The sequence below is a fragment of the Pongo abelii genome, chromosome 11 (assembly GCF_028885655.2).
Source record: "Pongo abelii isolate AG06213 chromosome 11, NHGRI_mPonAbe1-v2.0_pri, whole genome shotgun sequence".
Taxonomy (NCBI): Eukaryota; Metazoa; Chordata; class Mammalia; order Primates; family Hominidae; genus Pongo; species Pongo abelii.
This window is the reverse complement of record NC_071996.2, coordinates 137,481,196-137,508,594: the sequence shown is the minus strand read 5'-3', so window position 1 is coordinate 137,508,594 and position 27,399 is coordinate 137,481,196. Positions and strand designations below refer to the sequence as shown.

The 27,399-nt window shown below is 45.6% G+C and overlaps 1 protein-coding gene across 1 annotated transcript in view; it reads right to left on the bottom strand.

Annotated features, from left to right (window-relative positions):
- TRPM8 (transient receptor potential cation channel subfamily M member 8) overlaps nucleotides 1–27,399 on the bottom strand; it is an 80,118-nt gene that overhangs the window by 14,894 nt on the left and 37,825 nt on the right. Inside the window, exons 12-19 of the mRNA XM_024243395.2 lie at nucleotides 21,739–22,029; nucleotides 19,435–19,530; nucleotides 18,078–18,207; nucleotides 16,078–16,223; nucleotides 13,023–13,135; nucleotides 12,404–12,620; nucleotides 2,732–2,823; nucleotides 87–228 (exon numbers count right to left, since the gene is read on the bottom strand). Of these exons, the coding sequence (XP_024099163.1) occupies nucleotides 87–228; nucleotides 2,732–2,823; nucleotides 12,404–12,620; nucleotides 13,023–13,135; nucleotides 16,078–16,223; nucleotides 18,078–18,207; nucleotides 19,435–19,530; nucleotides 21,739–22,029 (1,227 nt within the window). The remainder of the gene's footprint in view (nucleotides 1–86; nucleotides 229–2,731; nucleotides 2,824–12,403; nucleotides 12,621–13,022; nucleotides 13,136–16,077; nucleotides 16,224–18,077; nucleotides 18,208–19,434; nucleotides 19,531–21,738; nucleotides 22,030–27,399) is intronic.

Here is a 27,399-nt window from a genome sequence, read left to right as displayed (position 1 = left end):
CTAAGGACAAAATCCTCCTATCAACCATTAAAAGAACTCTGGGCCCCGCAAGAAAAATGATGACTACAAATATTCTTGACTCTTACCATCCTCTGCAGCATTATAATCTTGGGTCCTAAGTTTCTGCTTACAGTAAAAATGTGGATCAATCTTAGAGTGAAAATAATGTAGTCCAGACAGAAAATGACTCGTCCAGAATACAAAGAGCTTTTATTAGAAGAGTGGAGCCTAGGGGAAAAAGAAGGAACAGAATTCATGAGATACTGACAAAACATTCCAAAGTTTTGTTTCTAAAAATAACCCAATTTCAAGAAGCAGGCAAGAGCTGGAAGGTTGAGTGAGTGAAAATAGGCCAGAAACACCACCCAGCAAAGGCCATGATCTTCTGCTTTCATGGACTCAAGTACAGTCAAGGACATGAAAAGACATGAAAAGCAAAGACATCTCACCAAACTGAGCTCTCAGAGGTTCCTGTCTCTTCAGCCCACCATCCTCACACACTACTGCAGGAACCTAACCGTGCTATTGCTAACTTCCCTGGCTCACAAGGCTTCTATAACGATGCCAATCCCCAGCCCACCCCCATGACCACTTGGGACTTCACCCTGCCAGCTTTCCCCTAATGAAACTTACCTCATTTACACCAGATCATTTGATTATCTAACCACCTGCTAACGTGCTCATTGAAAGCCATCTGTGCTTTCTAACTGGAGTGATCTAGAATCACATCCAACCAACTGTGGCTCAAATGCTGAAACCTTAAACCCAACCAGAAAGGGAGGCTATCTGAAGAGGAAATTGACGTTTTTACCCTATTCAAATTGGAGGGCAAACATTCATTGTAAACCATCTCATTCTGCATAAGTATAAATATGAATGGTTAAGATTCTTTACAAAATGACATCATTTGAAAGTACTACTCATATATAATTGTTAGCTTTATCTGTTTTAAAAAAATTGAAACAGGGTCTCGCTATGTTGCTCAGGCTGATCTCAAACTCCTGGGCTCAAGTGATCCTCCCATCTCAGCCTCCCAAAGTGTTGGGATTACAGGTGTGAGCCACCACGCCCAGTTGCTAGCTTTATCTTAAAAGCTATTTGGGGATGACAGGCCAGTTAGGAGGCAGGCTAGGCAATGCGAACCATGGTTTGGGGCATACCCTAATCTCTCTACGAATGTGGAATACACATTGTTTTTTTGGTGGTAATTTGTGGTTGGTTTTTCTAATCCCACACTCTGGCTGTGCCATTGAGGAAATATGCTTGTAACTAGAAGGGCAGACTCCACAGCCAGCATTCAAATCAAAGTTAAGTGCATATTAGAAGATCATATGGCCCAACATGAAACACTACCATATGATATTTAACATTCTTAGCATCTTCTCCTCTCTCCTCTCATTTGACCCAGCAATCCCATTACTGAGTACATACCCAAAGAAAATAAATCATTCTACCAAAAAGACACACGCACTCATATGTACATTGCAGCACTATTCACAATAGCAAAGACATGAAACCAACCTAGATGCCCATCAATGGTGGACTGGATAAAGAAAATGTGATACATATACTCCATGGAATATTACACAGCCATAAAAAAAGAACATGGATGCAGCTCGAGGCCATTATGCTAAGTGAATTAATGCAGGAACAGAAAACCAAATACCATATGTTCTCATTTATAAGTGGGAGGTAAACACTGAGTACACATGGACATAAAGATGGGAATAATAAACACTGGGAACTCCAAAAGGGGGAAAGGAGCGAGAGGGGGCTACCTGTTGGGTACTATGCTCACGACCTGGGTTGGTTCAACATGCAAATCAATAATTGTGATTCACTACATAAACAGAATTAAAAACAAAATCTGTACAATCATCTCAATAGATATAGAAAAATCTTTCAATAAAATCCAACATCCTTTCTTGATAAAAAAAAAAAAAACTCAACAAACTAAGCATTGAAGGAACGGACTTCAAAATAGTAAGAACCGTCTATGACAAATCCACAGCCAATATCATATTGAATGGGCAAAAGCTGGAAGCATTCCACTTAATAACTGGAACAAGACAAGGATATTCACTCTCACCACTCATATTCAACATAGTACTGGAAGTCCTAGCCAGAGCAATCAGACAAGAGAAAGAAATAGAAGGTATCCAAATAGGAAAAGAAGAAGTCAAATTATCTCTCTTCTCTGATAATATGATTCTATACCTAGAAAACCTTAAAGACTGTCCAAAGTGTCCTAGAACAGATAAGTGACTTCAGTAAAGTTTCAGGATACAAAATCAATATACAATAATCAGTAGAATTTCTCAATTTCTATTTATTTCTCCCCATGATCAGATGCAGAGGCTCATGCCTGTGATCCCAACACTTTGGGAGGCTGAGGCACATGGATCCCTTGAGCCCTGGCATTTGAGTCCAGCCTGGACAACATGATGAAACCTCATCTCTACTTAAAAAAAAAAATTCTCCCCAAAGTCTATAAGCACAAAGAGAAAAATCACGCATGACCCCTTTTAAATTACACATCAGTGGGAGGGGGAAGAGAGGGGAATCAACTTCATGCCAACCCAGCTGTATCTCTATAAAGCAGACACAATGGTCTTGTGTAATAATCTCTAATGAGTAATAGACTTCCCTTGGGTTTGAAATGTCTGCAGAGCTTTTCTCCACTTTTGTAGTCAAAACACAGAAAATTAGGAAAAGTGATGAGATTACTTACCGAAATACAATTCCTGCTATGAAGTAAAAAAGCCCCAGAGTGTCCATCACATTCCACAGGTCAGTAAAATAATTCACCCCATTTACGTACCACTGCGTACAGAAAGGGACAGAGAGGGACATCAGCAGCTTGGAAATATCAACCATTTCCAGATTTTTAAACGTCCACTCATTTTCTTCCAGGTCCTTTTTGAGCCAATGACGTGTTTGTTTATTCTTTCATATGCCAAGTGAGCCCTACCACATGCCCCACGCTAATCCAGGAGGATTGGAAAGTAGGTTGCACACTGGCTGTTCTGCTCTTCATGTCTGCTGGCAAAGTCAGGAAAAAAGGATTGATGTTTCCTCACCATTTTTTCAAGAGGAACCTGCAGAGGGTGAGTACACCCTCCACAGGCAGATGTAGACTGTCCAGCCACCATGTACAGTGGTACAGGTTGTGCACTACACAGTCCTAGAGGGTATTACTCATATGGTTGTCATCATAGATTTGTGTCATTACTGTAAAATTTTTCTGCCACATGGCAGTAAAACATCTTGATTAAAAGAAATCTTTTTTAAAAAAAATGTGCACATAGGTGCTGCATATAACATCTATAAGAACAGATGTGGTCACAGGAATGCGTGACAGGAACAGTGTGCCTCAGGGACCGATGTGTACATATTGGTCATGATTCTTTGGAAGAAAGTATGTCAGGAAAACACTGAAACAAACAGAGTATCCTTTCTCTTCTCGCATTTTCCTGAAGAGGGAAAGGAGAAGATCACATCTGGATGGCTCCTAAATCAATCTATAACTTGGATTTGGGTAATTCCAGAGTGACCAGCTAATCCTTTCATTTGTCCATCCATTCAAATATATTTACAGAGAGGACACGGAATTCCAAACACCTGTGCCAGGCTCCCAGCGCACAGAAACATTGGATTAGGTGCAATGCTAATTCTCAAGGAATCTACTGTTTGGTGGGAAAGACAGATGTTAAACATGTTGAAAAGAAATGACACGAAGATCGGTATGGAGATGAGACCAAGGCCCTAAGTGAATTCACATAAGGAAACCAACACTTGTGCAAGGCAGGGAAATAACATCAAAGAAATGTCACCAAAGCAACAGGGCACTTCTTAATGTTACTAAATGAACTCACCAATAGGAGTCCATCTGATATTCAGATATTATATTTCCTACTTTGCTGCTGAAACCACAGCCTAGAGAGGCTACGGAACTCGCTCAGCAAGTGGCAGACCTCACGATTCTGAACCCGAGTCAGTTGCTTCTCCCCACATCACTCTGCTTCTTCAGATCCCACAGAGATCCTACAGTCTCAGATGTGGAAGGGATTCAAGACACATCATTAATTTCTCAAGAAGCATTTCTTTTCCTTCATTTATAAATTCGAACAGCAACTTGAGTGGGCCAAGGGGGTGAGGGCACTATGAAATCAAGCACCCAGGAAATGTTAAAATCCCCCAGGTTGGGGCAGCACCATGGGGTGTGTCAACAGTCCCGTCCCTGTGTGAAGGCTAAACTCTCTCTCTTTTTTTAATCAGTACATAGGATGTTTATTGCAGCATTTTTGTTGCAGAGAAAAGCATAATCTAGGAAAAAGATGTGGTCCACCATTAAAGGAATATTGAATATACTACAATCATGTTTTTAAAAAGGAACAGAGTGATGTCATTTGTCTTGAAGAGATTTCCACAAAGTAAAAGAAAAAGCAAAATGCAGAAATGTATGGGAAACAGAATCTTGTTTTTGTAAAACAAAGAATGAAGAAAAAAGCCCCCAAACATACATATGCCTACCCTATTTCATTAAACCTCAGATTGTAAGAAATTGCAGTTTCAGAGATGTTAAAATGTGAAAAAAAAATGACATCTCAGATGTGATGTAATACAGTGTGTGTACATAGTACATGGACCAAATAAAAGCAGAAAGAGACACAGCAGTTTATTAACATAGCTTGGGAGGCCTTGTCTTTAGAGTAAAGGTTGAGAAAGTCCACAGGGAGACTAACAAAGAAGGGAAAAAAGGCTCAACTTAAAAAGCACACACACACACACACACACACACACACTATAATATTCCATTTCTGTGAAATATGTGTGTTTACAAGAAACTAGGCTGAAAAAGAGATCTATGTCTAAGATTAACTTGCAGGAATGCCCATGAGAAATTCTAAAAAAAAAAAAAAGGCAAATTGTAGGGTGATGAACACAGTAGGATTCTATTTGGATAAAAACAAACAAAACACCTACAAATGTTCATATCTTTATGGGCTTGAAGAAGGTTGTGGAAGCTTATACTCTAGATCGGGCAGGATTATTCTTTGTGTAGTCCCACTTGTGATAAGCATTATTACTTTGTGATTTTATAAAACTAAATAAAATAAAAATGGACAAAAATTGAGGGGAAACAGATACATCTTGCCATATAGCTAAAATACAGTTGATATTTTCATTTGTGTTACAATTGTCTCTGCCAATAACCATTATTATCAGGACCATAATGAAGGATAAGAGATCTGCTACTGTATTGTCAACATTCTTGTCACCCTATTCACTCAGTTCAAACATTCTTTCTAGGCTCAGAAACCAAGGCAGGCTCCTTGGGGGAGGCCACAGGAGCTGTTCGCTTTGCTGGTGCTAGCAGCCCCAGGGACCCCTCACCAACAACCATTTGCTCTTCTGGTGCCTGGTAAGATAAGGGGGACTGGGAAAGGCCCTCCCTGCTGCTAGCTCCCCGCTTAATGCCCTGCTCTGGGAGGCAGGTAGGCACTGCCCCAGCCCAACCTCAGCCCGGGAGACTTTCAGAAGCCTGGCCTACATGAAGAAAGACATCGGAAATAGGTCAGTTCTGAGGCTCCAAGTTACCATCGCAGGGAGATAACATGTTTTTAAAGGAAAAGAGGCCTCTTCTCTCTGGGCAGAATGCCTGGGATGGGCTGTATTCATAAAATCCCAGGACACTATTTCATCATATCTGTCAGGATTTGGACATTCAACATGCCTCAAAATTGAATGGTGCCCTCCGTGAAGGCATGATGGGACTCATCCCATTTTAAATAAACATCCCCAATGTCTGTTTAACAGACCCAAGGATTATTTAGCAACTGTATTTGCACTTATTGACTGCCTCGTTTCAAAATTCCAAATCAGCATTTCGACATCTGCATTCAGGCAAAGGGACACAGGTACACATGGAAGAGCATGACTTTTTGACACAATCTAAATCAGGTCACACCCTGCTTGGGTTTTTTTTCCCCCCCTAACAAGTGTAAACTAGGTTAATTAAGACAGCACCAGGCCAGCAGAACTATTTCTTGGAGGAAAGCAATCCCATTTAGGATGGCAAATACATGAGTCTGCACACCAGAAGAGAAACAGCGACCCCGAGTGTCGGATTCTTTTAACTCTAAGAATCTCCATGGCTATGTTCCATAGACCCGTTCATGTCGCAGAATCAGAGTTTTAAGGCCGGAAAAGCCCTCGGATGGCAGAGCCACCTGGAACACACACTGCTGACCCTAAGCACAGGGCACTTCCCATACTGCTGCTTTCATACCCAGGATTGCTGAGTTAAAAGTGGCCCATTCAAAGATAATTCTTAAAAATAACAAGAAGAGATACTTAGTAAGCATCCCCCCATATCCAGCATCACCCACAATGAAGGCAGATAGAATAGGTAGAGGTCAGCCAGATCCCCACCCTTCCTCCCGCAGCCCCTGGGAATTACTCACAGCCCGTTGTCCTTCCTCAGTTCTCCTGCGCACCTGCCCCATCTACTCCCACCCCATGTCCCTGCCCTGTGTCCTCCCTGAGCAAAAACACCTCATGCTAACCCTGCCCAGGGCCCTTCTCCAAGGAAAATGTACCTCTCCTGAGTCTCCTTCTGCATGACCCAAACAGGTGACTTAGTAGCTAAATGCACACAAGAAATTGGCACAGAGTTGTCTGTGATTTACAGACTTCAGATTTTACTGTTGCAAGTCCTCTGGGCCAACCTCCCAGTAAATGTAAGACTCGCCCACTTAGTGCTGCCTGCTGATGCTCATCTCCTCTCCTCGAGAGCTCCCGGAAATCATTACAAACCGGTAGAACGCTGCATAGGGGAAGAGATCTTCATCTGTTTGGTCCATTGCTGTCTAGAACTGTGCCTGGCACAAAGTAGGGGTGTGAAGTATGTGTTGAAAGGAAGAATGCATGAATGAAATATTTGGATGAAGCCAAGACAAATCTCCCTGCAGCTTCCATCCAGGCCAAGGTCTGCCTTCCAAAGCAACCCAGAACAAGTCCTCTCTCTCAGATTCCTGGGTTTTTGTGTGTGTATTGTTTGTTTGTTTGTTTTTTGTTTTTTTGTTTTTTTTGAGATGGAGTCTCACTCTGTCACCCAGGCTGGAGTGCAGTGGTACAATCTCAGCTCACTGCAAACTCTGCCTCCAGGGTCCAAGTGATTCTACTGCCTCAGCCTCCTGAGTAGCAGGGATTACAGGCACGCACCACCATGCCTGGCTAATTTTTGTACTTTTAGTAGAGACGGGATTTTGCCATTTTGGCCAGGCTGGTCTCGAACTCCTGACCTCAGGTGATCCGCCTGCTTCGACCTCCCACAGTGCTGGGATTGCAAGGGGGTGCCACTGCGCCTGGTCTCTGGTTTCTTTAGATGCCTGAAGGCATCAAACAACGTCTGGACTTGCACAGCGGCTTCTGAGCCTTAATGCAGCAAGGGAGGCAGGGTCAGGGACAGGTAGAGAAATGTTTGGGAGCCTGAGGGGTGAAAAGTAGCAGAAAAAAGACTTTTGACTTTTCATCAACCATTCTGAGAAGAGGCCACCAAAGCGCCCTCTGCCCCAGAGAACACTCTTGAGCTCCTGCCTGTGGGGCTGTGGGCAGGGTTCCTCTCCAGCTCCCCAGCGCTGGTCTCCTGAGTGTTACCATGGCCACTCCAGGGAACACAGCCCTTGAGTTGAACTATGAAGACCGTGCTTCATCAATGCATTTACTAAAAACACACACACTTGTCAGAAACGTGTCAGTGCCAGCACCTGTGCTAGCCCCTGAGGACCAAATGTGAATAAGAAATAAACATCTAAATCAAATCCTTCCCATGCCACGCAATTCTGAGCAACAACAGAGTATGTGTTAGGAACTGGAAAAGCTCAAAGACCTCCCAGTGGGGTTGATGCAAGAAGAGATGTACTAGGGCACCATGCCAGACGTCCATCCTCTTATTCTCTAAATAACCTCTTGCAGGTCAAAAAAAAACTCAGTAAGTTACTATTGTACCAGCCATTCGCAATTCCAGATGGTTTTTTCTCCCTCCCCACCTCCACATTTCTCTCCTCTGTCTCTATCTCTCTCTCTCTCTCTCTCTCTCTCTCTCTGTCTCTCTTATTCTCTCTCTCTCTCTCTCTGCTAATTTGTGCTCATGACTCATTTCCCCACCAGGCTATGAATCCATTGTCACTTGATTCTACTCAGTGGCTACCTTTGAGATGTCAGGCTGGTCGCCTGAGTCATGCAGTGTGCTGCTCCAGTTCCTACAGACCCCGTGCCTCTTCCAGCAAACTCTGCCGCCCCCACAGAGCTCAAGATCCTGCCTATGAGTCACCACCAAGGGTTGGAGGCCTGTGTGACCTCCCAGGTGGTCCAGCTGCCTCTGCGGTAAGCTGTGCCAGAAAAGACCTGCCAGGAACCAGCGGGCTGCCCTCCAAGGTTACAAATTTCCACAGACCAGTCAAAACCCTTTGGTGGCCGAGCGCAGTGGCTCACACCTGTAATCCCAGCACTTTGGGAGGCTGAGGATCACAAGGTCAAGAGATTGAGACCACCCTGGCCAACATGGTGAAACCCCGTCTCTACTAAAAATACAAAAATTAGCTGGGTGTGGTGGTGCGTGCCTGTAGTCCCAGATACTCAGGAGGCTGAGGCACGAGAATCACTTGAACCTGGGAGGCGGAGGTTACAGTGAGCCAAGATCATGCCATTGCACTCCAGCCTGGGCAACAGAGCAAGATACAGTCTCAAAAAAAAAAAACAAAAAACAAAAAACAAAAACAAAAAAAACCATTTGGCACTTACCCCACTCGTGGGGCAGACACTGTCCCAGTTGTTCCCAGTGCATGATAAGACATCAGCCAGCCCCTCAGAGGGACCCTTCCCTCTCCAGTGCTACAAAGCCCCCAATCTCACCCTTTCAGCCCCTCCCTCTTGCAAAAGCTAAGCTGGCAATGCTGTCTTTTTGTCCCTGAAGTGCCTTTGAAAAGGGTCTTGGTCATGGTGAACTACAAGTGAGAGTGGAGGAAACCACGCCAGGTCGGGAGAAGGGAAAACGCAGGACCTCATCCAGAGTGAGCTCCCGCACCGTGGCTCCAAGGCTCCTAGCTGGATGAGGGCTGCTTCTCTCACTTCCTCACTCTGGTCTGGGCCCACCCTGTTTTAAATGATGAATCTCCTTCAGTCTTTCTCTGCTTCCCTCAGACAGACTATTCCCATTCCCTCGCTGCTGCTGACACATACATAGCAAGGCACAACACAGAGCTAGGAAGTAGGATGGCAGCTAAGAGAAAGAGACTCGTTGTAGGTGTTACAGGTTAAATTGTGTCTCCAAAGATTCAAACATGGAAGTCCCAGCCCCCAGTACCTTGGCGTGTGACGTTGTTTGGAAACAGGGGCATTGCAGATGTAACTAATTAAGTAAAGAGGAAGTCATGCTGAAGTAGGGTGACCCCTGATCCAGTACGACGAATGTCCCCAGGAAGAGCAGAAATTTGGACACAATCACTCATGCAGGAGTCACCCATGAGGACAGGGATCAGAGGGATGCATCGACAAGCCAAGGAATGGTGAAGCTTGCCAGCTGTCCGCCAAAAGCTAGAGGAGAGGCTAGGACAGAGTCTCCCGCACAGCCTCCAGAGGGAGTCAGCCCTGCTGACAGCTTGATCTCAGACTTCTGGCCTCTAGAACCATAAGGCAATGAACTTCTGTTATTAAAGCCACTCGGTCTATGGTGCTTCATCTTGGCAGCCCTACAGACTAATACCGAGGGCATGGCCTGAGCAGAGCTGTGACTTCCCAGGGCAGTGCAGGGGACTCCCGTGGGGTTGATCCGAAGTTAGGGAAATCTCCTGCACATAGCAAGGCCCTGTCCTGGGGGAAGAATTGCTGGTAGGTGAAGCCTGATAATCCTGCTGTTCAACACTGACATGAGTCATTTACCTTACGCTTCTGAGAGGTGACAGCGTGCTGGCAGTCCTCACAGCCCTCGCTCGCTCTCGGCGCCTCCTCTGCCTGGGCTCCCACTTTGGTGGCACTTGAGGAGGACTTCAGCCCACCGCTGCACTGTGGGAGCCCCTTTCTGGGCTGGCCAAGGCCAGAGCCGACTCCCTCAGCTTGCAGGGAAGTGTGGAGGGAGAGGCGCGAGCAGGAACCGGGGCTGCGCTCGGCGCCTGCGGGCCAGCTGGAGTTCTGGGTGGGCACGGGCTTGGTGGGCCCCGCAGTCGGAGCAGCCGGCCGGCCCTGCCGACCCCGGGCAATGAGAGGCTTATCACCTGGGCCAGCGGCTGCGGAGGGTGTACTGGGTCCCCCAGCAGTGCCGGCCCACCGGCGCTGCACTCAATTTCTCACCGGGCCTTAGCTGCCTCCCGGCGGGGCAGGGCTCAGGACCTGCAGCCCGCCATGCCTGAGCCTTCCATCCCCTCAGTGGGTTCCTGTGTGGCCCGAGCCTCCTCCACCAGCGCCACCCCCTGCTCCATGGCACCCAGTCCCATCAACCACCCAAGGGCTGAGGAATGCGGGCACACAGCACAGGACTGGCAGGCAGCTCCATCTGTAGCCCCCATGCCGGATCCACTGGGTGAAGCCAGCTGGCCTTCTGAGTCTGGTGGGGATGTGGAGAACCTTTATGTCTAGCCCAAGGATTGTAAATACACCAATCAGCACTTGGTATCTAGCTCAAGGTTTGTAAACACACCAATCAGCACCCTGTGTCTAGCTCAGGGTTTGTGAATGCACCAATCAACACTCTGTATCTAGCTACTCTGGTGAGGCCTTGGAGAACCTTTGTGTGGACACTCTGTATCTAGTTAATGTAGTGGGCACGTGGAGAACCTTGGTGTCTAGCTCAGGGATTGTAAACGCACCAATCAGCGCCCTGTGAAAACAGACCACTCAGCTCTACCAATCAGCAGGATGTGGGTGGGGCCAGATAAGAGAATAAAAGCAGGCTGCCCGAGCCAGCAGTGGCAACCCACTCGGTTCCCCTTCCACTTTGTGGAAGCTTTCTTCTTTCGCTCTATGCAATAAATTTTGCTACTGCTCACTCTTTGGGTCCACACTGCTTTTATGAGCTGTAACACTCACCGCGAAGGTCTGCAGCTTCACTCCTGAGCCAGCGAGACCATGAACCCACCAGAAGGAAGAATCTCCGAACACATCCGAACATCAGAAGGAACAAACTCCAGATGCGTCACCTTAAGAGCTATAACACTCACCGCGAGGGTCCACGGCTTCATTCTTGAAGTCAGTGAGACCAAGAACCCACCAATTCCGGACACATTTCCTCCACCTCCATCCCAGCTCCATTCCCCACCTGCACCTCAGACCTACTATGCAAGGAAAGTCAGACACAGGGCACTGGTGTCAGGACTCTTCCCACAGGTCATACCCATGGCAGACATCACTAATTGATCAAAACACTCTCCCGCTGAGAACAGACAGACCCTTGGAATCTTTCTCAACCCAGGACTGCTAGAAGTCACTAAAAAAAAAGTCTGTCAGAGTTGGCATGAAAGTTTAAGCCAACTTAGGATTCTTACACGAGTCAGTGACTCTGTAAGGGCAAGAACAGCACTCTTTGCCCTCTCCAGATCTATGGTAGCACGTGGCATTGTACCTCAGAAACTCTAAGTGCCTAGCACACACTTGCTGAATTGATGTATTTTTGCGTTTAGGTTCAGAGGGGACAACAGTGACGACAACAACAGTAGTTGTCAAACAATTTGTAAACTGCTAAGTGTGAAAGAATTTTCTGGGATGACTTTTCATAATGGTTTAGGGATAACACCACTTTCACCATCAACATTTATTTTTTCAACCATTACTAATCAAGCGCCTGCTACACATGAGTCCTGAGCTAGACTTCTGGGTTCAACGGTAGACGATGCCAAAAAATGAAGGTCCCAAGAAACTGCAGAAAAGCACCATGAATAATTCACACCAGCTCCCTGAAACCCACAGGGAGTTACACAACTTTAAAACATTGTCACTCTGACATGCTGGGCATTAAGATGCTCTTAGCTCAAAAGTCCTGCCAGCTCCCTGCCACTTATCATGCTATTGTAATGGCAGGAAGACAAACCACTCCTGATGACGGCAGTGGGTTTATCGTCCAGGGTCTCTCTTCTCTTTAAACACTCCCCCATTCCTGACTAATTCATCTCCATCAATTAACATTCACTAGAGAGCAAAGAATAAACTTGGGTACTAGGAGATCTTACTGAATTACTAAGGGTATGAAAATGCACCTTCACACTCATGGACTAGCACCTAAAGAGAACATTTGTTTTGGGAAAATAATGACTTTTGAACTTCAGAAGCAACTTCTATTCCTCTTGGCTTTAGAAAGATGCCTCTCACCGAGGAAGCAAGGGGGTTCCTGCTGTCATGGCAGCCCTACCTGTCTCACTTCATCACAGAAGAGGACAAAGACCAGCGAGTACAGGACCAGCTCGGGGGGGTGTGGCACCGAATGGAAATCCATGAGCAGCACGTAGGCAAACAGCAGGAGGAAGGCAATGTAGAAGACCACGTTCCAGGAGAAGACCACGAAGGGGGAGGTGAAGAACGCCACATAGTACCAAAGCAGCTTCTTGTGCTTGTCGACAGGTTTCTTCCTGGACCCAGAGATAAGGGCATCGTCAGCATCCTTGCAAGCATGGGATGGGCACAGCCCTCCCCTCCTTTCAAACATAGATAAATACAGACCCATAGCCAGGAGGAAGAGACGGGATCAAAACTGTGTCCTAAGATGGACCCAACCCCAATTCAATCCTTGGCATTTTGCAATTAACAAATCCACATTCTGTCCCAGATATTAAAGACACAACCCCACCCCTATCCATTTAAGAGGAAACCCAGGAAAAGTCAGGGGAGAAACAAGACCAAATTCATAGGCACCAATGTAAACATCATAAGTTCCAGGCTTTTTAATCATTTACATGAGAGCACACATATGTGGATGCATGTACACACACTGGCACACACACTCACACACAATTATGTGCCTTGGTTTGTACCTAAATGATACAAAGCCACAGCCCACCAAGGGTATAATAAACAGACACAGGATAATCTTCCAGTTCTTGGTGTCTCGGGAAATCTCTCCATACCATTGCTTAGAAAGAAAATTCTACAGGGAAACAAAGACAGAGAACAAGGTCCTTATCAACACAATTGTATGCAAGATGCCATGCAAACTTTCTTCCCTGTCCCACACTTTCCCCAAAATACACAGCTCTTTGAATTAATGTCATTATTCTTTTATACCAGTTGCCTGGATTCTAAGGGGCAGTGTTAAGAAAACAATTTAAAACTTGGTTTTTTGGTTTTTTTCTTGAGACAGAGTTTCACGCTTGCTGCCTAGGCTGGAGTGCAATGGCGCAATCTCAGCACACCACAACTTCCACCTCCCAGGTTCAAGCGATTCTCCTGACTCAGCCTCCAGAGTAGCTGGAATTACAGGCATGTGCCACCATTCCTGGCTAATTTTTTTTTTTTTTTTTTGTATTTTTAGTAGAGACAGGATTTCTCCGTGTTGGTCAGGCTGGTCATGAACTCCCGACCTCAGGTGATCCACCGCCTCGGCCTCCCAAAGTGCTGGGATTACAGGTGTGAGCCACCATGCCTGGCCAAACTTGGTTTTATTTAAAGTCTTTTTCTGAGTTGGATTATGTGCACTTTAAAGTAATAGTTGTGTACGTTCAAATTCAATAAACCCAGGAATTTTTATCCAACTCGCATTTTTATTACGTAAGTTTAAACAAGTATCTTTCTGGCTCCTTTGTCTTCAATGATCACAAATTCACAGGCACAGCCAGCACTACCTGTAGGGTCCCCAAGGATTCATTTCTGGAGAAAGACAGGTGATGCTTTTGTCAGGAAACTAAAAGGAAGTTCGGAAGGGAGAGACTGTTGATGTCTTGACATCAATTCAGGCTGAAATGCATGTAAAAGCTCTCCCAAGACTGTATCAACCCTTGACATTGGGACAGAAGGGACTTTCACAAAGGTGGAAATTAGAAAACTCACAGTAGCTCTGAGAGTTAGCAGGGGAGCATAAACTCGACCACATCAAAGGACCCACATCTCTCAAAAAATAGCCCGTCAAGCAGAAGGAAGTTTGTGTGTCTCAGGAACAGAGGAAAAGGGAGACCCAGGGCCTTCTCAGTGCTGGCTAGGAGGGCTGGGACTGACATGCACCCCTCTGGCCCTGGGCACCTGCCCTGCCCTTGGAGGAGGATGGCTGCTTCTGAGGGCCCCTGCCTAGGGCTGCTCCAGCCAGGCGCGTGCTTGACCCATGAGGACTAGTGTCCTGGAACAAGGTGTCAGCTTTCAACAAACAAACAATTGCAGTTGGTGGGTAAATGGCCGACTGCTTTGCACTGGGCAGGGCAACACTGAAGCAGGTTCTACGGTTTCCCAGAGGTCCCTGGCAGGCTGAGCCCTGGGTGCCCACAGTGGCAACCTCCTCATCAGCACATCTTGTCTGTCCCTGTCCCTTCCCTGTCTCACTGGTGCCTCCTGTGCTTCCCAGGTTCACCTCCAGAATAAACTCCTTGCATTGAAACCCTCACTTTGGGGTTTGCTTCTTGGGAGGGGGTGTGGGGGTCGTGGGCAACGAAGACAGGTAGTGCTTAGTCTTCCTCACTCTCCGATTCTGCTAGGGTGATGCAGACGCCAGGCCATCACTGAGTGTCACTGTCAGGCCCCAGTCACGGAAATTACAGCATTGGGTTGTGTTCCATGGTCAATGGCAGCATTCTGACCCCACACAGCACCCTGACTATAGAAAGGAAACTCCCTGGCCGGGCCCACTGGGTGATCCTGAGGCCTGGTAGTAAGATTTTCAGTGAAACAAATGACCTGGCATCTGATTGAAACCTCAGGATCTGTGAACCTGGACAGGAGTAAAAGGCAGCCTCCCCAGGGCCCCAAGTTCTGGGACACAAGCGAGATGGTGTTTGGGGCCCAGGAAGCCATAAGTAGAGTGTGGCCCACCTGGGAAGCCAGCCCAGCCTCCCAGGCACACCCGCACTCCAGCACCAGCCTTACTTCTACCCACTACACTGCAGCAGAAGCTGAAACTGAGCAATAGCAAGACGCTCTCCGCATGCTCCTTGTCATGGATCAATGCTCTCATCTAATCTAGCTTAGTTGCCGTAGTAAATGGGTTTTGTTCATAAACACTTTGCTGTATGATATCACGGAAAGTCCAGGACATGAAAATTGCAGGCAATCAACATGAGAGCCGATCTCAGTGCTGCTACTTCGCAGCAGTGCAAGCTGGAAGGACATTCCAGAATCTCTCTGAGCTCCTGCATCCTCCTCAGTGAAATGGGATGGCACCCATCCCCACAGGTGCTGTGAAGATGAAACGTGGCCTTGTGTATAACAGCTGTGGCTGACAAGCGTTGGTCCCTCCATCTCTTCCCTTCCCCCTCCCCTTCTCACACCCACATTTCTACAACTGGAACTGTGGGTGAAAAGCTCTGCTCTGCAGCCTGAGACACCAGGTGCAAACTACGATTCATTCACTTCAGTGCAGAAAGCCTCTAGACTGCTTTTACCCATTTCACAATAGTTTCCCTACTGCTATTACTACTAATAATAACTGCAATCACAATAGCTAAATAAAGGACCAACGCCTTTCACATATTATCTCCTTAAATCTTCACAATAACCCTTTCTCTGCTACTATCCCCATTTTGTAGATGAGGAAACTAAGACTCGGAGAGCTCATGTAACTTGGCCCATCATCACACACTTCATTAGGGGTACAGTGGATGGAGACCCGGGCAGTGGGATCCAGAGACACAGCTCATAATTACGATGCTGTGTTGTTTGCTTAGTGGAAACTCAAAGAATATTCTTTGTCCTGCACCATCTCTTAAAGCATGGATTTCAACCAATGCCTATACTCAGCCATCTCCCACATCATCACCAAACCACTCCTTGTATGGCTTTTATATTTGAGAATAAGGTTTGTTTTTACTATTGTTTAATGCTGCTAGTAGCATCTGACATAAAAGCCCCATTTCTGGCCATGTGGTCTGGTGGCTGAGCATGGTTTACCTGGACCCCAGGCTGGGCGATGAAATGCTGGTCTGTGGCCTCCACCGCCAGCTCCAGACAGTTGCTTCCACCCCAAGCTTCACAGGAATAGATCAGCAGCTGTTCTGCCAAGTCTTCATCGCTGCTGTAACACTCAGTGAACAGCTCTACAGCGACATCAGCACAGAGAAAAGCTGGTGTAAGAGCTGCACATGACCGAAACTGTCCTGCTTCCACCCCCAGCCAACCCCTGAATCCAAGAATAGCCTGGGTGTGAGTCTGTTCTTATAAAAGACATAGAAAATGCCATCACAACACAATTCGTTACTGAATAGCAGGACTTTCTAAAGGGAAGACAAACCTAGCAGAGCTCCTGATGGCAGCAGGTGACAATACCTGCTCACTGGATTGAGCTGCATTGGACACAGGGAGCCCCTCTCTTTGATGGGCTTCCATCTGGGCTCAGGCAGAAGAGCCTCAGCCACTGAGAAGGGATCTAGACCTTCCGCACCTCCCCACCGCCGCCCCCCCGTAATCAGAGCAGCCCTTCCTCCATCTCATTTGAACTCTATGCCTTCTTGGCAAGGTTGTTTGGCAGATAAGGCACAGAGGAAAAAAACGGCCAGGCGCGGTGGCTTACACCTGTAATCCCAGCACTTTGGGAGGCCGAGGAGTGTGGATCACCTGAGGTCAGGAGTTCGAGACCAGCCTGCCCAACACGGCAAAACCCCGTCTCTACTAAAAATACAAAGAATTAGCCAGGTGTGGTGGCATGCACCTGTAATCCCAGCTACTCAGGAGGCTGAAGCAGGAGAATCGCTTGAACCTGGGAGGCAGAGCTTGCAGTGAGCCGAGATCACACCATTGCACTCCAGCCTGGGCAACAAGAGCGAAACTCTGTCTCAAAAAAAAAAAGAAACACTGACCTATTGCATTAGTGTGTGCTGACATTTCATGACCTAATGACAAAGAAATTGCAGTGTAGATCCTCAGAGGAAATTTTTTAAAGTAAAAATATTAGGAGCCATTGCTTAATTGAGGTCATCCAGAAATGAACTGCTTTGAAATTTTAATAAACTAAAAGAAATAATTAGACACCTTTTTTCCAACACAGACAAGCTAAACTCATGAGCATGTTTACATTTGATAAGACACTAGACAAACCTGGATGCAAATACCACGTTGCAAACTTAAAACTGAAAAATTTTCAAGTTAAAATGGAAAAAACTGAGCAGGCCTGAAATTCTCATTTAAAATCCTGTTTAGAGGCAATCGGTTCCGGATTTCTCACCTTCCTGAATGATCGAGGCCTCTGTGCAAAGGGCACTGACAAGCTTTGTTCAAGGACTGACTAGCAAACAGCAGTCAAGCATCCTGAGACATGCCAGGAGAGTAATGCTTAGTGGAGTATTGTCCACTCCAGGCAATAAGTAATCTCAGCTGCAGCCCTGATAGAAGCTCAGCGTGTCCTAACTTCAGAGAGCTGCAGGGCAACCATTATTTGAGTTACCCCTTGGGAACCGAGGCAAGGGGAAGCAACCCAAGATGCTGCTCAGGCTGCTGCTTTTGCCATGAGTAACAAACCATGAGTGTTGCAGGCCCAGGGGCTGGGTCCTCTGGCAGTGTGTGCATATGAAATTGGCAGGCTAACTGGTTAGTGCACAGGTCAGGTAAAATCTCAGCCCTGTCACAGTGTTGTAACGGCATCCAGAAACACCCCCCCCCCAAAAAAAAAATAGTCCAGTGCTCCCTGAGTTGCTTAGAACTGGGCCTGGGTATGGCCCTGGGTAGCCATGGGATCAGAGAGCCCAAGATTTCCCACATTCATTCTTGGAAAATTCCATATGTGCCAGGAACAAGGAGCTTGTGGCATCCAGACCTTGTGGTCTGCAGCCCTCAATCAGGCTGGGAAGCTTGGACATGCCAAGGACCTCCACCATCTGGCCTGTGAGTGCCACTGGCAATGTCTGTGCCGCATGGAAGATCTGTGCCCACCACAGCATCCCACACTGTGGACTCACCAACCGCCCGGGTCTCGTACTCATTAGCCAGCTCCTCGGACTCCCCAGCAGCATTGATGTCGTTCTTCACTTTGGCCAGAGTCTTCAGAAGCTTGCTGGCTCCCAGGGCTGCCAGAGTGCAGCCCCTGGTCTTTTTAGGGGGGTGGAGAATTTTAAGGTTAATTCTTTTTTTTTCTTTTTTTTTTGAGATGGAGTCTCACTCTGTCACCCAGGCTGGAGTGCTGTGGCACGATCTTGGCTCACTGCAACCTCCGCCTTCCAGGTTCAAGTGATTCTACTGCCTCAGCCTCCTGAGTAGTTGGGATTATAGGCACCCACCACCATGCCTGGCTAATTTTTGTATTTTTAGTAGAGATGGGGTTTCGCCATGCTGGTCAGGCTGGTCTCGAACTCCTGACCTCAGGTGATCCACCAGCCTCAGCCTCCCAAAGTGCTGGGATTACAGGTGTGAGCCACCAAGCCCGGCCTAAGGTTAAGTCTTAATCCCTTGAAGTGGTCAAGTCAACGTTAATGTCCAACAAGAATGTATTCATGGCAAAAGCAGGAAACAGTAGAATCAATTTGATGGGAGGGGTTAGAAAACGTGGTCAACACGTGCAAATGGAAACTGCTCTGGGGTCAGGGAGCCCGAAGCTCAACCTAGGAACTATTCATAATGATTCAAAGTAAAATTTTTAATGAACACAAAATAACTTGGAACCTGAATATGTTCGCAGTCAACAGAATTAGCATATAAAAAATATTAAGACTAATGCCATGAGAAACTGACAGTAAGACCGTGATTGTGGGAGGTCTAATTCACTCTCATACTGGAATAGCTCAAAGGTTGAGTGGGGCCCGGGTAAGAACACAGAAGACCTGAACAACGTAACTTTAAGACTGAGTGTGTGAATTCAATATTCAATATCTAAGCTTATCTCTCAAAATAAAGTAATGCAAGTGTCCATAAACCATTTACAAAAGTTCTTACACGCTAAATCACAAGGAAAATTCTCCATAAACTTTCCGAAGCGGAATTTTTTACAGGCCCTACCTCCTGTCCATAATGCGATGAAGGTGGAAAGTAATTTTTAAAATCAAATGTGAATACCTCATCCACTTGGAAAACAATCACGCACCCACACACACCTGAGAAGCAGGTACCTACTGGACGGCCCTCCAAGCCTGACTACTTTCAGGGGAGGGTCCCTCCCAAGCACTCCTTCACCAACATGGAAAAGAGACCATGTTCATCTGACCTCAGACATCCCATTTCACTGATGATGTTTTATATTAGGCTTGTGAATTTTGAGAGGATCAGAACTGTTATAACAAAGCATACATTTGGTGTAAATCTGTTGTGGGCTTGGGCACTTACCTGCTCCCAAATGACTTTGGAGAGTTCCTTCTTGTTCTGAAGAATGGCCCAGATGAAGAGAGCTTGCAGGGGGTGCCGAGTAATAGGAGACACGTCCTGGGGGGTTAGAGCATGTGGTCAGCATGTGCAAATGGAAACTGTTCTGGGATCAGGAAGCCCTAGGACAGTAGCCCGCGTTTGGAGGGCTCCGTGGCTTTGTGCATGTCTCCATTCTCACAGTACAGTGATGGGATTTTCATCTCTGCAACTCATTGGGTGGGCTAATTTTGACAGCAAATCTTTCATCCGTCATAAAAGACAAAGTATAACTAGATGAAAAGGTATAAAGGGTGAAAAAAGCCTTGAGAGCAATTTGAAAACTGAATGACTCCTGACAGGCTGAGAGAAGGCAATTCCTTCTCATCATATAACTCTGTTTCTCTTCTAGAAAAAAATTCTTCAAACTAGATTCCAACTTTTCTATGGCTTAAGTTCAATTATCCCAACATAAAACTGTGGCTTATTTCTTTGGACTGTTATTCAAAGATTCGAAGCCTAACCTATCAATTAGAATCCCAGCTCCTATTCAGCATTCTGTACCTTTCAAGGGAAACTTTTCAGATAGAAAACAACTAAATGGATATATATAATATATTCCTTTTCAACTTCTTTACAGGTTTTACCAACATATAAAATGCATGAGGCATATTATGCATATTGCAGAGAAATTTCACATGAATATAGTCGAACAGAAGCTCTTTAAACACTTCCAATTCCTGCAAACACCTAGTGCATTTAGATTTTTGCAACACACATACATGCACTCTAAAGATTCCATAATTCCAAAGGATAATAACCTAGTTTGGGTTTCCCCAGAAGAAATCTGAGACAAGGATTTGAGGCAAGTAGTTTATTTTGGATGCGATCTCAAGGAAACCAATGGAGAACTGAGGAAATGATATCAGAAGAAAAGGGGACCCAATAAAAAGTGCATTATCAAGTCAATTATCTTGGTGGATAACTAGAGATTAGCCCCACTAGCCAACTCTAGGAGCCACAGCAGAGCACAAACCTTAAAGTCAGCTCCTTCAAGTGGGGGTATTTGTACACTACTGGGCTCTGATCAGGACAAACTTTCGGCAAAGAGTTACAGGTGCTGGCAATTGGAAACTGGGCCTTCCTATACTCAAAATAAGAAGTCCTGTGGGATTATAGGTGTTACAGCCACAAAATGGTCTCAAGTGAATATCCAGATTTACCCCTTTGAAAATATGCACTTCCCCTTTTACTCACAAAAGAACACGTGTCTATTCTTCAGTCCTTCACACCATGGGCAGCAGGTAACTATTGTAAGCAGATCATGGCCGGTGGACTACGACATGAGCATGCAGCCATTTGTTTGCCCCATTCTCTGTTAGATACCTTCAGGAAGTATACCACACTAAGCTCTGCAATGAAGAAAACCTGAGGCCAGACACGGTGATTCACGCCTGTAATCCCAACACTTGGGAGGCTGAGGCGGGCAAATCACCTGAGGTCAAGAGTTTGAGACTAGCCTGGCCAACATGGTGAAACCCTGTGTCTACTAATAATACAAAAATTAGCCAGGCTTGGTGGCTTACGCCTGTAAAAATCCCAGCTACTCGGGAGGCTGAGGCAGGAGAATCACTTGAATCTGGGAGGCGGAGGTTGCAGTGAGCTGAGATTGGGCCACTGCACTCCAGCCTGGGCAACAGGGTAAGACTCTGTCTCAAAAAAATAAAGAAAACAAAAGAAAAAAGAGTCTGGGTGCAGTGGCTCATGCCTGTAGTCCCAGCACTTTGGGAGCCGAGGTGGACAGATCATGAGGAGAGGAGTTTGAGACCAGCCTGGCCAACATGGTGAAACCCCATATCTACTAAAAATACAAAAATTAGCTGGGCATGGTGGTGGGTGCCTATAGTCCCAGATACTCGGGAGGCTGAGGCAGAAGAATTGCTCAAACCCAGGAGGCAGAGATTGCAGTGAGCTGAGATTGGGCCACTGCACTCTAGCCTTGGTGACAGAGCGAGACTCCGTCTCAAAAAAAAAAAAGAAAAAAGAAAAACTGCAACTAGTCTGAAATACAGTATTGTATAGAGCATAAAGCAAGACATTAGAAATAGCAGAGACTCACCCTATAGACAGACGCCTTATCTTAAGTAAAGGGAGTTAAAAAAAATTAACAATGTCAATGTGTTAAGTATTTTATGGCAATAAGATAGGGAGTAGGGAAAATGAAGATATCTTATGAGGGAAGCCTCAAAATATCCGAGAAGTCAAGCAGGCAACTCTCCCAGTACCTACATGGAGTTCTATGTCCATCTCGTCTCGGCCATTTCTGTCTTCCTTCCGGAAGCCTCTTCGGAAGTTGGCAACCAGTTTCCAGACAAACGTGAGGAGGGCATCATTATAGGAATTCTTGGCGATCTGCAGATTCCGGTACACAAGTGTGCTGAAGTGGTTGGAGAAGAGCTCAGTGAGGACATCGTGGGTGAGAAACTTCCGCAGGTTCAAGCCATTCTCCAGAAAGAGGCGGACAAACTTGGGTCTGTCCTTTATGAGAGCTGTAAACATGACTTCTTGAAGGTCAGCAGACTAAGGAGAAAGAACAGAGACAATACTAACAATACCACAAAAATATGGTAAGGAAAACACTAGGCATTTTTCTTCCTCAGCAGCACTGTATTTCCAGCCACAGAGTAATAATATCTTCAACTTCTCTTTCAATCCTGTCTTGAGAATAAAGTTTACCTTTTTTCCATTTTAACACAACAGAGGATTACAGTTCAAACCTCTAAACAGGGGAATGGCATGATGAAATCTTTGTCATCAGCTAGATGTGAATTTGGATGTGACTTGGCTCCTTGCTAAAGTGGAGATAGATACACCCATGTAGAGATAATCTTGGTCAAAAATTTTCCCCAGTATGAGACATAGAGGAAACACTCAATCAGGGGGTGGGGGTATGGGGGTAGTAGCACAGCTGGAACCACCTCTCTGAAGTTGACAGTAGACACCAATTATGACCCAGCCACCAGTGCTGTCTCTACACTGCACTGTGGGATCTGCTGCCCTTCACAGATGCCCAGGAACCTTCTGTTATGGTGACTGCATTCTCAAATACAGGTGTTAAAATAGAATGCATCAAACTCTATGAAAACCACATGCCACCAAACCAATGTCTGCTCATGTTACACACCAATAAGTCACTGGAACACTTGACAATAATACTTGATTGTTATTTATCTCTAGCTCTACATTCTGGGCTTCTGATAAAACAGCCCATAGGAACTTACGGAGAATCTTAAGAAAGATCACCAGCATTTTGGGAGGCCAAGATGGGAAAACCACTTGAGGTCAGGAGTTTGAGACCAGCCTGGCCAACAGGGTGAAACCCCATCTCTACTGAAAAAAAAAAAAAAAAAAAAAAAAAAGAAAAAAATTAGTCAGGTGTGGTGGCGTGCACCTGTAGTCCCAGCTACTCGGGAGGCTGAGGCACGAGAATCACTTGAACCCAGGAGGCAGAAGTTGCAGTGAGCCAAGATCACACCACTGCACTCCAGCCTGGGTGACAGAGCAAGACTCCATCTCAAGGAAAAAAAAAAAAAAAAAAGGATCATCGATGTTTACTTCAGACACAACCCAGTGGACTACAGGCCACTCCAGCTCTCAGTCGTGTTCTGTGCGCCCTTTATAGCATTTCTTACAATTTTATTCCATTGCCAACATTTAAGATTAGAAAGTTCATCAAAATCTACATTTCCAGCATTAAAATCTTGAGTTAAGAGTAAAAGCTGCCAGGCACAATGGCTCACACCTGTAATCCCAGCACTTTGGGAGGCCAAGGTGGGCAGATCAGTTGAGGTCAGGAGTTTGAGATCAGCCTGGCCAACATGGTGAAACCTCATCTCCACATCTCTACTAAAAATAAAAAAGTTAGCCAGGTGTGGTGGCAGGTGCCTCTAATCCCAGCTGCTTGGGAGGCTGAGGCAAGAGAATCGCTTGAACCTGGGAGGCAGAGGTTGCAGTGAGCCAAGATTACACCTCTGCACTCCAGCTTGGGTGACAGAGTGAGACTCCATCTCAAAAAAAAAAAAGGCTGGGCGCAGTGGCTCACACCTGTAATCCCAGCACTTTGGGAGGCTGAAGCGGGTGGATCACCTGAGGTCAGGAGTTCAAGACCAGCCTGGCCAACATGGTAAAACTCCGTCTCTACTAATAACACAAAAATTAGCTGGGCGTGGTGGTGCACGCCTGTAATCCCAGCTACCCCAGAGGCTGAGGCAGGAGAATCGCTTGAACCTGGGAGGCGGAGGTTGCAGTGAGCTGAGATCATGCCATTGCACTCCAGCCTGGGCGACAAGAACAAAACTCTGTCTCCCGCCCCCGCCCCCCAAAAATAGTAAAAACCAGCAGCTCCAACAACATCAACATGGGAACCATCAGCGGGAGCCAAGGGGCAGCTGCTTCCCGGAGTCTTGGATCTCCAGCTCCCCACAGTCCCCACCACTCCTCCCTGGGACCCACCGGCCCACTTACTCTCTTACATTGCGTGCCTGATCCCTGGTCTAGGTGGATGTCTTCTGCCCACAGCAGCATTAATTAGTTTTGTTCCTGCCTAATGTTGGTCTCATGGGGATCACACATTGCCTAGAGAAGGAGTTGTCAAGGGTCCCTTGAGTCTCCACATTGTGGATACAGCAGGGCTCAGCAGGGAAAGAGGGGGCTACCTCTGGAAAGATGGCAGCTGTGATTTCTCCTCTGTCCTTAAAGGAAGTGTTCCTCATGTCCAGCATTTCCCTTTTCTTTCTAAATCCATTGGCTTTTCCACTGGTCACACACTTGCTAGCATAGGGCAGTGGTTCTCAAACTTTAATCAGAATCACGTAGAGGGCCCGGTAAATGCAGAATTCTGGGAGTCAATTTTGGAATCTCTGCAAGTCTGAGGTGGAGTCTGGTGATTTGCAAGGTAACAAGCGCCAAGGTTATTCCCAGGCTGCCACCAGTCCAGGATCCACACCTTGAGAACCACCAGCATATGGGAAGAGGCTTTGCCGTCAGTCACATCTTTGCTTTCAAACTTTGATTCTACCATTTTCCAGCCATGTGATCTGGAATATTGTGTCTCTGAGCCTCAGTTTGCTCTTCTAAGAAATCGATGGTTGTGAGGATGAAATAAGCTAACACAGGTCAAATTCCTCTCAGAGATTCAAGTTCAGAGCAGGCCCTCAAAAAACTATCAGCAACTCCCCCTGCCATGATACTGATGGAGCCCTGATTTAATAACCACAAAGGGGATCATTCATGTTGTGGATTGGTATGACAGGCAAGTAAACACACACAGGGAAACTGCTTGGGCACTGTAAAAGGTCACAGAAATGTTATCAGCATTCCAGAGATTTTTATTTTTAAACAAATAATGCTTCATATGTGCCAATGTTCTAAGCACTTTAGAAACATTATCTGATTTAATCATCATAACAGTCCAAGGAGATAAGTACTGCTATTATCATCATCTCCATTTTCGGATGATCAGTTGGGTACTGGCAAACACTGAACCATTGGCCCTCTCAAAGAAAATAGAAGCCCTAATTTGTAGTGTTTGCTGATTCCTATGGTGTAAATACTCCCATTGAGGCCAAGTTTCAGCTACCAATGCGACATCACTAAATATGGAATCGGGAAGAGATGTGGAGTGGCTCACCATTGTATAGCGTCTCCAGCTTCCAGATGCAATATACATAACTGGCTTTCAGAGCAAAGGTAATAGTAAATGTAGACAAATAATTAAAAAATGATATGTTTTGATTATTGATTACCTTTGTAATTCTATATTCTATATTCTATAAAATCTATGTAATTCTAAGTTTGAGTAATTTAATCTTTTTGTTTTTTGTTTTTTGGGTTTTTTTTGTGTTTGTTTGTTCGTTTTGAGACAAGACCTGACTTTGTTGTCCAGGCTGGAGTGCAGTGGTGCGATCTCAGCTCATTGCAACCTCCACCTCCTGGGTTCAAGCCATCCTCCCACCTCAGCCACCTAAGTAGCCTGGACTATGGGTGCGTGCCACCACACCCAGCTAATTTTTGTATCTTTGTATTTTTTCTTTTTTTTGGTAGAGGTGGGGTTTTGCCATGTTGTCCAGACTGATTTCAAACTCCTGGACTCAAGCAATCCTCTCGCCTTGGCCTCTCAAAGTGCTAGGATTACAGACATGAGCCACTATGACCAGCCAAATATAACTGATTAGTAATGATTGTATTTAATAACCAACTAAGAAAATCTCTAAAAATTTAGCAGTTGGCTCTTGCAAGCCAATACAAGCTGGCTCTAACATGCAACTGTAGGAGGAAACTGAGGCATAGGGAGGTTAAGTAATTTGCCCAAAGTCATGCAGATGGGCTGGCTCCAGAGTCCATTTTCTTAGCCATTGTGCCCTTAACCCTTAAGCATCTTTAGCTGAGTTAATAAAATTAAATGTACCATTCACGATGTGCCTAAGTTTATTTGTACCATCTGACCTCACTTAAATAGAACATTTCACACACAGTAATTCATTTATGAATCAATTGACTGGACCTACTTATAGTTCCACTTTCCCTCCACTAATTAAAGCCTTGCAATGTGCAGCAGGGTTCATTGTACTACAAACACCACACACAAGATAATGTTTGCTAAAGGAATGAATAATTTAAAAATTCATAAGCCATTACTTTATTTATGCTGCTCTCATTAAAATTGATCGCATGTTAATACAAGTCGAGTCTTAGTCTTTGATTATACAACAATAGGGCTGAAAGTGTTTTCTGACCTTGTCTGCCAAGAATGAAAGTTATGAAATACATGCACCTTCAAATCTATACATACATGTATAAAATTACATATATTATCATGGCCCCCTAATGACTGAAATTAATTTGGAAAAGCTGAAAACAAAGAAGCAGCCTTATAAAACTGAGTGTGATGGTTCATAATAATTTTCATTGAACAAGGCTTCTAGGGCTGACTGCACTTTAGTTGTACACAGGAGGATACTGCTGGAAAATGCAATCCTAAAACACTAATCACATTGAAAAGTGAGAAAATGCAGTCTGCTAGAAAGAAAAAAAAACAGTTTTTATTGCATGTGCAACTTCCATATTAAAGGTGCTCATGTGGCTAGGGAAGTCCTGAGTTTCCAGCTCTAAGACAGCAGTCACCAATCTTTTTGGCACCAGGAGGCGGTTTCCTGGAAGACAATTTTTCCATCGACCGGGTTGGGGGGATGGTTTTGGGATGATTCAAGAGCATTACATTTATTGTGCACTTTATTTCTATTATTATTATATTGTAATATATAATTAGATAATTATACTACTCTCCATAATGTAGAATCAGTGGGAACCCTGAGCTTGTTTTCCTGCAACTGGACAGTCCCATCTGGGGGTGATGGATGGCAGTGACAGATCATCAGGCATTAGATTCTCATAAGGAGCACACAACCTAGATCTCTTGCATGTGCAGTTGACAACAGGGTTCACGCTCCTATAGGAATCTAATGCCACCACTGATCTGACTGAAGGCGGAGCTCAGGCAGTGATGTGAGCAATGGGGAGCTGGTGTAAATACAGATGAAGTTTCACTTGCTTGCCCACTGCTCACTTTCTGCTTTTCCTAACAGGCCATGGACCGGTACCCCTGCTCTAAGACATTCACTGGGGAACGTCAGTCAAGTTGTTCTATTTGTCTCTTATGCTTCTCACTAGGACAGTTCTCTAATCAGAATTTGGCTAGGCAGGTGGGGGCAGGGAGCAAAAAGAGTGCTGCCATCTTGATTCATAGTTGAGCTACTTTCAATCATCTAGCATATATTTTTCCCATACTTCTGCCCACGCACATCCAGGAGGAGATCTGCATCTCTACACCCAGATGGAGAATCACCCTCACTTTGCGGCTGAAGGCAATGTGGAGTTGATATTATTTTATAC